At 40.1% G+C, this 12,827-nt stretch overlaps 1 protein-coding gene across 2 annotated transcripts in view; it reads right to left on the reverse strand.

Moving 5' to 3' along the window:
* LOC117501876 overlaps positions 1-12,827 on the reverse strand; it is a 120,487-nt gene that overhangs the window by 82,100 nt on the left and 25,560 nt on the right. For both annotated transcript variants that reach the window (XM_034160843.1, XM_034160842.1), the window contains exons 8-14: positions 11,597-11,654; positions 11,472-11,519; positions 3,807-3,875; positions 3,550-3,689; positions 1,655-1,786; positions 1,514-1,571; positions 1,341-1,421 (exon numbers count right to left, since the gene is read on the reverse strand). In XM_034160843.1, the coding sequence (XP_034016734.1) occupies positions 1,341-1,421; positions 1,514-1,571; positions 1,655-1,786; positions 3,550-3,689; positions 3,807-3,875; positions 11,472-11,519; positions 11,597-11,654 (586 nt within the window). The remainder of the gene's footprint in view (positions 1-1,340; positions 1,422-1,513; positions 1,572-1,654; positions 1,787-3,549; positions 3,690-3,806; positions 3,876-11,471; positions 11,520-11,596; positions 11,655-12,827) is intronic.

Raw genomic sequence — 12,827 nt, forward strand, 5'->3', positions numbered from 1 at the left:
ACATAGTGCTGTGGTCGGCAAGAGACCAGAAGATAATCCTGGTCGAGCTGACGGTGCCGTGGGAAGAGGGCTGTGAGGAGGCCCACGAAAGGAAGGCTGCAAAATACCAACCTCTGGCCCAAGAATGCCGAGACAGGGGCTGGCAGGAATGGGTTTTCCCTCTAGAGATAGGGTGTAGGGACTTCCCAGCGAAGTTCACATGGAGCTTCCTTTCTGCCATAGGGATGGACGAGCAGAGTAAAAAGCAAGCAGCTCGCCGGATGGGGGAGGAGGCAGAACGTGCCTCATGGTGGATCTGGAGCAAAAGGGAGGAGGAAAGCTGAAAGTCGGGGGCAGATGGGCAGTGAGCTGGCCACTCACTGCAGGCCCACCAACTGGAGGGTGTTGTGGTTCAGGGCCGAAACACCCGGTGAAGGTTGGACACCACCTGACGACATCTGCCCCTGGCCTAAAGCTACAGCTACCTGCTAAGGTAGCTGAGGAAGGCACCAACAAGTGTATTCATCAAGTCATCATGCTATAACAAGTAATAAAGTGAAGAATTTTTATAGAGCCCTTTAAAGCTAACAAAGTTACAAAATAATTTAATGTTATCAGGACACTTATTCCAAATATTAACAGAAACACAATGACTTTATACAGTAGTTCAAATCTTTGATTTGTCAAATAATCATGTTCCTCGCAAATTATAACTGGAGTCCCTCACTTTAAACAGGTCCTGGACATGTTGTGGTAAAAGTTTAACATAATTTTTATTATGATCTAATCAATCCAGTCCCAAAATTTAAAAGTAATAATTCTTATAGCTTTCTATTGTAGAAAAAATATTGGATTTGTATTAGCTTTATAGGCGTTACCCCAAACTTCAATACAATAGGTCATATATGGAACAAGTAATGAATGATATAAAGTAGCTAATGAGTGTTGGGAGATGAAGTCTTTTGCTTTATACAGAATTGCAGTGGCTTTTGACATTTTAGATTTAACATAATTTATGCGTTTTCAAACTTAATTTATCGTCAATAAAAAAAAACAAGAAATTTAGTTTCATTTACAAGTTCAATTTCAATATCATGTACTAATAAATTTCTGCAAAAATTCCTGCGCTTATTTATAATAACATTGTTACACTCTTAACTGTGAGCTAACTTGCTTAACTACACTAACTTGTGTTATCATTCTTAATAATGTTAATATAATGTTATGAGCACTGTAATTTGTCATCATCATCATCATCTGTTTTAGGGGCACTCGATGAACCCAAATCAAAATGCCACATAGAAAAAATGATCCTGAGTAGGTTGGCCGGTCTACTGACTAAATACTGAACCAGTACTTACTCAGCCTCTGGCCTGGTTTGATGAGTGTCTTGAGGTTGCTTTCCCTTTTCTCTTTTCTGATGGATTGCAGTTTTTTCAAAGCTAAAATACACCACAACAGAAAATGGCAAAACCTCCTCATATTTGTAGATGTACAGTTAGATTTAAAGAAGTATAAAATTAGAAGTACCCACCTTCTACATAATTCAGAGAACTCACTGATGAGAACACTGCAGGTTCTAGACTCACTTGCTTTAAAAGAGATTCAAATCATCATTAATAATATGAACAACAATAAAAACTTGTATCATTGCACCCATTTTGCTATATTTTACCTTCATATCTGTACTGGAGGATTGATGAATTTTCAGTGACTGCTTTGCAAAGTCAGACATCTTTAAGGCAAGGCCACTGGAGTACACTGTGTAGACCTTCTTCTTGTTCAGAGTTTTAGGGTGCCATGCTTGCTATACAAATCAAAGCTTTGGTAAGTTACATATTCACCCATTTCACCTATTATTAAAAAAAATTATAATTTTTATTAATATGATTGACAGAAAATATCCAGTCCATCCAGAAAGTATTCACAACACTTCCCTTTTCCCACATTTTATGTTATAGCCTTATTCCAAAATTGAGTAAATTAATTTTTCCCCTCAAAAATTCTACTCACTACACCCCATAATGACAACATGAAGAACATTTCTTTGAAATATTTGTGAATTTATTAAAAATAAAAAACTAATAAATCACGTGTACATAAGTATTCACACCCTTGGCTCAATACATTGTTGATGCACCTTTGGCAGCAATTACAGCCTCAAGTCTTCTTGAATATAATTCCACAAGCTCGGTGCACCTATCCTATCGCCCTTTTCCCACATTTTATGTTATAGCCTTATTCCAAAATTGAGTAAATTCATTTTTCCCCTCAAAATTCTACTCACTACACCCCATAATGACAACATGAAGAAAGTTTCTTTGAAATATTTGTGAATTTATTAAAAATAAAAAACTAATAAATCACGTGTACATAAGTATTCACACCCTTGGCTCAATACATTGTTGATGCACCTTTGGCAGCAATTACAGCCTCAAGTCTTCTTGAATATAATTCCACAAGCTCGGTGCACCTATCCTATCGCCCTTTTCCCACATTTTATGTTATAGCCTTATTCCAAAATTGAGTAAATTCATTTTTCCCCTCAAAATTCTACTCACTACACCCCATAATGACAACATGAAGAAATTTTCTTTGAAATATTTGCGAATTCATTAAAAATAAAAAACGAATAAATCACGTGTACATAAGTATTCAACCCTTGGCTCAATACTTTGTTGATGCACCTTTGGCAGCAATTACAGCCTCGAGTCTTCTTGAATATAATTCCACAAGCTCGGTGCACCTATCTTTGGCCAGTTTGGCCCATTCCTCTTTGCAGCACCTCTCAAGCTTCATCAGGTTGGATGGGGAGCGTCGGTGCACAGACGTTTTCAGATCTCTCCAGAGATGTTTAATCAGATTCAGGTCTGGGTTCTGGCTGGGCCACTCAAGGACATTCACAGAGTTGTCCTGAAGCCACTCCTTTGATATCTTGGCTGTGTGCTTAGGGCCATTTATCCTGCTGAAAGATGAATTGTCACCCCAGTCTGAAGTCAAGAGTGCTCTGGAGCAGTGATGTTGCCACCAACATGCTTCATTGTAGGGGAACATGACACTTGGCATTCACAGCAAAGAGTTCAATCTTTGTCTCATCAGAGCAGAGAATTTTGTTTCTCATGGTCTGAGAGTCCTTCAGGTGCCTTTTGTCAAACTCCAGGTGGGCTGCCATGTGCCTTTTACTAAGGAGTGGCTTCCGTCTGGCCACTCTACCATACAGACCTGATTGGTGGATTGCTGCAGAGATAGCTGTCCTTTTGGAAGGTTCTCCTCTCTCCACAGAGGAATGCTGGCGCTCTGACAGAGTGACCATCAGGTTCTTGGTCACCTACCTGACTAAGGCCCTTCTCCCACACTCGTTCAGTTTAGATGGGCGGCCAGCTCTAGGAAGAGTCCTGGTGGATCAGAACTATACAGATGTCTCAGTGACATATTGCCAATTAGCAAAAGACCTTACAGAGACATCTCTGCGATGGAACTTGATAGGTTGTGCTGACATCACGGGGATGCCCGTATAATGTCTGGGATATATTCTCTGCTTTATGAACTGCTTCTTTTAGTGTTACTTACAATGTAAGAAAATAAGTGGTCAAAGCTGATGACATGTTTGATGATAGTACAGGTGGTGATGACCTCACAGCAGTGGGTGCACAGGTAGAACGTCTTTTCTGTCTGCCCGACACATGTACATTCCACGATGTGCTGCATCCCTGAAGCACAATAATCAGATGACACTATGAGCACAGCCTATATGCTATACTGGCCCCTGTAACCCGTGATGGGATGAAGGGGGAAAAATGCATTCATCTGTTCATCCAACAACTGACCAAGAAGTACATGATTCCTGTTGTGATCTCTTTGGTATGCTTGCATCATCATCCTCTTTGGCTTTCCATCTAGAGGGACAAAGATCAATTCTGATATTACGCATTGGGTGCAGTAAGCTATACAAATTGCAATGACAACACTGTCATCATTTCCAGGGCTCTCCCCAGAATTCTAGAGAAAGATGGTACGAGAGGAGACATCATCTGGGAGAAGCACCAACATTTGTGCCTTTTTCAAATACCAATGGAAGCCATTTCCTGCAACTACAACTTCACATCTATATATTAAAAGCCAAGCGGCCTCTGTGTGTGTCTGACTTCAACGGAGAAACGTGGGAGAGCTGACATTTGCAATTTGGTATGCTTATGTATTTTGGATCAAGGATGAACGCTGCGAAAATGGAAAGTTCATAGGACTAACATTTTGGAGAAATTAGGGACATTAGGTAACAATAGTGAACAATGGACGTTGATATCACCATTAATTAGTCTCTGGTACCCAGACAAGCTCTGACCAAAGGAAATATCTCAACTTTGCCAGATGTAAAACATGACATCAACTAAATGTGCCAAATAATAAATACAATTATTCACAAAACTTTCTCATTTCAATTTCCTGCATTTTCAGTTAAAATTCACCTGTGTTTTTCACACACCTCCATCTACACTCAACAAAAATATAAACGCAACACTTTTGGTTTTGCTCCCATTTTGTATGAGATGAACTCAAAGATCTAAAACTTTTTCCACATACACAATATCACCATTTCCCTCAAATATTGTTCACAAACCAGTCTAAATCTGTGATAGTGAGCACTTCTCCTTTGCTGAGATAATCCATCCCACCTCACAGGTGTGCCATATCAAGATGCTGATTAGACACCATGATTAGTGCACAGGTGTGCCTTAGACTGCCCACAATAAAAGGCCACTCTGAAAGGTGCAGTTTTATCACAATGCCACAGATGTCGCAAGATTTGAGGGAGCGTGCAGTTGGCATGCTGACAGCAGGAATATCAACCAGAGCTGTTGCTCGTGTATTGAATGTTCATGTCTCTACCATAAGCCGTCTCCAAAGGCGTTTCAGAGAATTTGGCAGTACATCCAACCAGCTTCACAACCGCAGACCATGTGTAACCACACCAGCCCAGGACCTCCACATCCAGCATGTTCACCTCCAAGATCGTCTGAGACCAGCCACTCGGACAGCTGCTGAAACAATCGGTTTGCATAACCAAAGAATTTCTGCACAAACTGTCAGAAACCGTCTCAGGGAAGCTCATCTGCATGCTCGTCGTCCTCATCGGGGTCTCGATCTGACTCCAGTTCGTCGTCGTAACCGACTTGAGTGGGCAAATGCTCACATTCGCTGGCATTTGGCATGTTGGAGAGGTGTTCTCTTCATGGATGAATCCCGGTTCACACTGTCCAGGGCAGATGGCAGACAGCGTGTGTGGCATCGTGTGGCTGAGCGGTTTTCTGATGTCAATGTTGTGGATCGAGTGGCCCATGGTGGCAGTGGGGTTATGGTATGGGCAGGCATCTGTTATGGATGAAGAACACAGGTGCATTTTATTGATGGCATTTTGAATGCACAGAGATACCGTGACGAGATCCTGAGGCCCATTGTTGTGCCATACATCCAAGAACATCACCTCATGTTGCAGCAGGATAATGCACGGCCCCATGTTGCAAGGATCTGTACACAATTCTTGGAAGCTGAAAATGTCCCAGTTCTTGCATGGCCGGCATACTCACCGGACATGTCACCCATTGATCATGTTTGGGATGCTCTGGACCGGCGTATACGACAGCGTGTACCAGTTCCTGCCAATATCCAGCAACTTTGCACAGCCATTGAAGAGGAGTGGACCAACATTCCACAGGCCACAATTGACAACCTGATCAACTCTATGCGAAGGAGATGTGTTGCACTGCATGAGGCAAATGGTGGTCACACCAGATACTGACTGGTATCCCCCCCCAATAAAACAAAACTGCACCTTTCAGAGTGGCCTTTTATTGTGGACAGTCTAAGGCACACCTGTGCACTAATCATGGTGTCTAATCAGCATCTTGATATGGCACACCTGTGAGGTGGGATGGATTATCTCAGCAAAGGAGAAGTGCTCACTATCACAGATTAGACTGGTTTGTGAACAATATTTGAGGGAAATGGTGATATTGTGTATGTGGAAAAAGTTTTAGATCTTTGAGTTCATCTCATAGAAAATGGGAGCAAAACCAAAAGTGTTGCGTTTATATTTTTGTTGAGTGTATATCATAGGAGGCCATGATATTTTCCCGTACAGACCTCAGGTTAATAAACCTTTAATATTATCTGTCTGTATTCTTCTGGATCCTTTTCAGAAACTCTTGAGCCTCCGCTAGAGTTTTAAAGGCGTAAGTATTCTCTTCATAAATCACCAGTAGTTTTACCGAGTGTATCAGTCCACGCCAAATCCAACATCTGTGCAACTCCTCTCGGACTGAGTCAAACTGTTTTCGTAGCTGGTGTATCCCAGCAGCCAGAACTAGATAAAGTTGTACCTGCTGCGTTTTAGAACAAATGTCACTTTTAACACATGCTGCAGAAATGACAGCTATCTTATCCTTATAATTGAGACAGATATGCGTATCTCCGTTTGTGCTACTCGCTCTGTGCAGTCACTTATCTCTCTCCTCTTGCTCTAAATTGCTCCCATAACTCTGTTAAATCTCAAGGAGAACTCAGTGTTTATAGATGTTAGAACAGACAGTATTTCATCCATCTTCTGCCTCCTGTTTCTCCTCTCCACCCGGTGTGTTGTGTTTGTTAATCGTGGATGACAACTGCCCTGTACTTATCAATCGAGTAAATTTATTGAAAACTTCGATCAACAAATACAGATACTGAATACAGAGTTTTGAGGCCCCTTCTCCCTCAGCCTGCAGCTGGACTCTGACATCTGACCTCCCTCTGCACACTCCACTACCCCCTTTTAAGATGTCCTGCCTTTTTCCTTGGAGAATAAAATAACATCTCTGACACTTTAACAGCTTTTTGGAACAGTCAGTTTTCATATTGCTGATGTGGACGTTACGTTTAAGGGTAATGACACAAACCACTGACTCACTACAGCTTTTTCAGACAGTGTAAGATTGTGTGACAATTGTTCCGTAACAAAACTAGACAGGCACAGCCATCTGAACTGTGATAGTGTTAGCTCTCTGCGCCTTGCCACGAAGACAGTTGGTAGTCCGTTAGCTTGGGTTGTTTTGACTTTTCACTCATGTCTTGACCCGTTTTTGCTGCTTTAAGGCCTTGTCATGAACAAGCTATTGTTTTATTTAGCACCATCCAGATTTATCTACGAGTTGCCTATAGTCTATTTGACAGGTACTGAAAATTTCATGGAAAAATTTCGCACGGTTCCAGATAGGGATGGGTATTGATAAGATTTTATCGATATCAATGCCATTATCGATTCTGCTTATCGATCTGATTCCTTATCGATTCCCTTATCGATACCTCGTGAATTTTGTACTAAAAGTAGGCTTTACAGGTTTTCTATGTATTTCATTGAATCTTAAAGTAAATAAATATGAAATTGGTCACTGTATCCTTGATCTCTGGACATAAATAAAAATAAACAAAACGGTGTTTCGCTTTGAAGTTATTAATTCAGACTGGATTCTATCGTTCTAACTTGACTCGTCAGAGAGCCGCGCAACGTTTGGAGCTGTGTGAACAGAACGGAGGACGATTCTCGTTTCTTTCTCGCAACAAGACAGGAGTCCCAGTTAGTAACTTTAATCCGCACAAAAGTGACTCACAATTGACATATTCAGGGATGAAAGTGGTGAAAAACAAAAAAAAAAAAGCTAAAACACAAAATTACCCCCCAACACCACCTGCACGAAAATGTTTCAATTCTAGAAGCTTTGAAATGCAATCTGGGACTATTCCAGACGATAAACTGGAGTGAGTGCAGCATCCATTTAGGTGAGGAAAAAAAAAAAACAACTTTCCTTATTCAAATTCATTCCAGTAGTATTCTGCTCTTACTAGGATGCAGCAGTTTTCTAGTTTGGCAGATAGTTCTGGAGGAAATCACTGAAGAAATTAACACATTGAAAATATGGTTTGACCGAAACAAACTGTCATTAAACTTAAATAAGACAGGGATGAAATGGAGGTGTAAGAGTCACTAGGTGTTCACAGGAAACACTTATTTATGTATGTATTTATTTATGTATGTTCATTGTTAGATGCTTTTATATTTTCTGTTGTGTTTCTATTCAGGTTCTTTTTGTCTCTTTCTCTAAAATTATATATAATAATCATTAGATTATTAATATATAAACAAAAATACATTTAAGAAATATTACAATTTGAAAACAAATGCACTCGAACGTGATGATAGCTGCAACTGCTTAATGCAAACTTTTAACATTGAAAATGCCGATAGACATGCTAACGCGTTAGCATCACTCCCGTTTTTAAGTTATAAAATACATCTATCAACTGTTTCAGAAAACCATAACAGGTTGGTTTAACATAGAAAAGGTAAATAATACTCACAAACGTATGCTCTTCAGGGTTTTAGCGGGGGGAAATTAAGCGAAAGAAAGAAAGAATAAACGAAGCAATAGATCGATGCATTGCTTCAATCTGCGAACCACTGCTTTGATTGGTTCAAGGTTCAAAGCAAAGCCGCGCTGCAGAAAAGCTGATTACAGACCAGCTGCAGGGTCTGTAATCAATGTAGAGAAATTATCATTTTCCTGACAAACACCCCCCAAAACAACGGCCACTCTGAAGGACCGATACGATACCCGAAAGGAACCGGTTCTCGATACCCATCCCTATTTCCAGAGATATGCACAAAGTTTACCACAAAAATAGCACTTTTTTCCATCAATTTTGTGTGACATTGATATTTAGCATTACCATTTAAACTTGAATGTTAAAGAAATAACCGTGTATTTTGTCAGTTTGTTTGTTTGTGCTTCATACTAGATAGATAGATAGATAGATAGATAGATAGATAGATAGATAGATAGATAGACAGAGATAGAGATAGAGATAGATAGAGATAGATACTTTATTCATCGCCTTTAAGGGGAAATTCATTTGCCCGAGAGCATTCATACATACACAGTTCATCCATTCAATAAAATACCAATAAAAAAGACAAATATAAAAACACATAAGAAGTAAAAATACATTAACAAGAGGTGTTAATACATTAGTCTAATCTATTTACAGATAGATATTCGGTCATGGAAGACTTCATTAAATTTTAGAGGCAATACAGATCCAGATTCTGGATAAAGTTTCACTTTATATAGGCTCTGAAGGATTACGTCACAGAGACAAGCTGAAGGGACTTCTTATTCGTGTTGAATGTGGGCGTGTAGAAGGTGGAATATGAGGCTGAACCACATTCTAGGCCAAATGTATGTACATGGGGGGGTGCTTGTGAACTTCTCCCAACCTTTGTGTGCAAAGACTAATGTATTTATTCTGAAAGTGCTATATAAATAAAGTCACTATTTGTTAATCACAAGAGATCATTTCTTTCTGTGAAATTTAACTTTGGTTTTAGCTGAAAACGGTTGTTTTCACAACCACCGCTGCATTCCGTGTCTCATGTTTACTCACTTGTTTAACTTGCCACAACTTCTGCCATATCAAAGAACAAGAGAAGCCAAGTCAAACTACTGAAATTTTCTCCCGTGGTGGAGGTCTCACAGACCAAAGCAGAGTTTAATTAATTTAATTAGTTGATATAGCGCGAAATCACAACAAAACTGCCTCAAGGCGCTTCACACAAGTAAGGCCTAACCTTACCGACCCTACAGCAAGGACACAGGCGGCAGTGGTAAGGAAAAACTCCCTCTAAAGATACTGAGGAAACATCAAGCAGACCAGACTCAAAGGGGTGACCCACTGCTTGGCCCATCAAATCAAATCAATTTTATTTATATATAGCCCCAAATCACAACAAACAGTTGCCCCAAGGCGCTTTATATTGTAAGGCAAAGCCATACAATAATTACGGAAAAACCCCAACGGTCAAAATGACCCCCTGTGAGCAAGCACTTGGCGACAGTGGGAAGGAAAAAACTCCCTTTTAACAGGAAGAACCTCCAGCAGAACCAGGCTCAGGGAGGGGCAGTCTTCTGCTGGGACTGGTTGGGGCTGAGGGAGAGAACCAGGAAAAAGACATGCTGTGGAGGGGAGCAGAGATCAATCACTAATGATTAAATGCAGAGTGGTGCATACAGAGCAAAAAGAGAAAGAAACACTCAGTGCATCATGGGAACCCCCCAGCAGTCTAAGTCTATAGCAGCATAACTAAGGGATGGTTCAGGGTCACCTGATCCAGCCCTAACTATAAGCTTTAGCAAAAAGGAAAGTTTTAAGCCTAATCTTAAAAGCAGAGAGGGTGTCTGTCTCCCTGATCTGAATTAGGAGCTGGTTCCAGAGGAGACGAGCCTGAAACTTGAAGGCTCTGCCTCCCATTCTACTCTTACAAAACCTAGGAACTACAAGTAAGCCTGCAGTCTGAGAGCGAAGCACTCTATTGGGGTGATATGGTACTATGAGGTCCCTAAGATAAGATGGGACCTGATTATTCAAAACCTTATAAGTAAGAAGAAGAATTTTAAATTATATTCTAGAATTAACAGGAAGCCAATGAAGAGAGGCCAATATGGGTGAGATATGCTCTCTCCTTCTAGTCCCTGTCAGTACTCTAGCTGCAGCATTTTGAATTAACTGAAGGCTTTTCAGGGAACTTTTAGGACAACCTGATAATAATGAATTACAATAGTCCAGCCTAGAGGAAATAAATGCATGAATTAGTTATGCTACCATGCTACCATAAAGGTTTACAATACAGAACACAACGTTTGCAAGATTAGGAGCTTATGAAAAATTATTCAAAAGGTATTGGATTTAGCACTTGTGTAGTTATATAAAAGAAAAAACCTCACTTTTTAACCCACAAGTAGAAACAACACCAAGCATGCACGCAACAAGCTTGCAAGCTGATGTTTCTACTCGCACGCATGTGGTTTAAACCACAGGAAAGAACAAAAGGTTAACTGACATGTGCTGGCTGAGATAACGCCTGAGAACGGAGCACGGGACAGGGTGTTCTAGCCGTACCTTCCCCACACCAGCAACCTGAAGTCGCAAAACCTGAAGTTGCAAAACCTGAAGTTGCAAAACCTGAAGTTGCAAAACCTGCTTATGATTGCTCAAATGTTCCAGCCACATATGCTGACAGCCGCGCCTGTATGTAGGGACATCCTAAATAAAAAGAGCGAGAGCGCAGCCAGAGTTCAGTGCAGTTTGGAGATTGTTAGATAAGCTTGTCTCTGTGCTGCACTCCTCGCGAGCATTTCCAATTGAATTCTACTCTCTGATTATTTGACTGTTGTGTCTTTCTCTGTTGCAGTTTAATGATGTTTAGGTGATTTTAAACCTAACAGTCACGTTCAATTCATTTCACAAAGGGTCGAGCTAAATGAGTTGAGGAAAAATATAGACCTTGTAAATGATCAATCAAGAGTACGTTTCCCATATTGCATTTTACTATATTCCACGACTCTTTACAACATAGAAATCCTTGTTTGATTCCGTCAAAGAAAATAAAAATGCATGCAACATACCTTTGAGCAGACTGGCGAGCTTTTCATTTCCACTCAGAGTTTGCATCACTAGAAGGGAAATTAGACCATGTTTGTCATCTCACAATAGTTTTATTAATATGCATGGAGGAACATGATGCTTATACCTGTACAGTAGGTGCTCGCTTCCAATGATTGTATCAGCTTTTCAGGCAATTCCAAGATCTGCACACACAAAAAACAAGTTTAAAAAAACAAGATATTTCAACTTTAAAGCTACAGTGTGCAGGATTTAGTGTCATCTAGTGGTGAGGTTTCAGACTGCGATTGCAACTCACTCTCACTATATTGTTGTACTTCATGTTTTCGCTTTTAAGGTGACCAGGATTCATGCTCATTTGCCTTCTCTTGTGATAAGCAACATGTATAATCCTCCATGTCACAATACGGGTTCTCAAACTTCCAACCACAGTGCAAAATCCAAAAGATGGAGTAAGTTTGTCCCATTCAGGTTACTCTATCAACATGGTGATGCAACAGGGGGTGACCCGCTCCCAAGTAACTCATTCAAAGGTTGTGAAAATACATCAGTTCATTTTACAGGTAATCAATTCTACATTAATGACATATGGTTAATTTCAATTTCAATTTATTTTCACCAATTTACTCAAAGGGGTGACCCTCTGCTTGGGCCATGCTACAAACATAAATTACAGAAACAATTCACAGAACAATTCACGGACGAATATACAAAAATTGCTGTTGGTGCACAGGACCAACTCTATATCTCTATTTACTGTATGTAAACTTGTATGTTTGAAGAGTCCATCCAATATTTTTTCAGTTATTTCAATTTGATTTTCAATTTCAATTTATTTTCATTTATATAGCACCAAATCACAACAGAGTTGCCTCAAGTCACACCTTAGTTGCCACAACTAAGGTCTTAACTTTACAAACCCCCAGAGCAGCAGTGGTAAAGAATAACTCCCTCTGAGGAAGAAAACTCAAGCAGACCAGACTCAAAGGGGTGATCCTCTGCTTGGGCCATGATACAAACACAAATTACAGAACAATTCACAAAACGAATACACAGGAAAAGCTGTTGGTGCACAGGACAGGAGGGTCTCCAGCACAATTACCACACCCATGTCTGGATGGAGCCAGAGGTGGTACAACAAAGTACTAGTGATGTGTTGGAGTGTTCTTTTGTTTTTCATGATTCCATAATTTTTTCCTCAGAATTGAGTGAGTCCATATTTTTTTCCCTCTGCTTGGTCTAAAAAAATAACCGTTACTGACTGCCACAATTTTTTTTCTTGATTTCTTATAGTGTTTCTTAAAGCCAGAAATTTGCCATTTGAAATGACTTTAGTTTTGTGTCGTGTCTGTGATCTG

The sequence above is a fragment of the Thalassophryne amazonica genome, chromosome 20, assembly GCF_902500255.1.
Source record: "Thalassophryne amazonica chromosome 20, fThaAma1.1, whole genome shotgun sequence".
NCBI lineage: Eukaryota > Metazoa > Chordata > Actinopteri > Batrachoidiformes > Batrachoididae > Thalassophryne > Thalassophryne amazonica.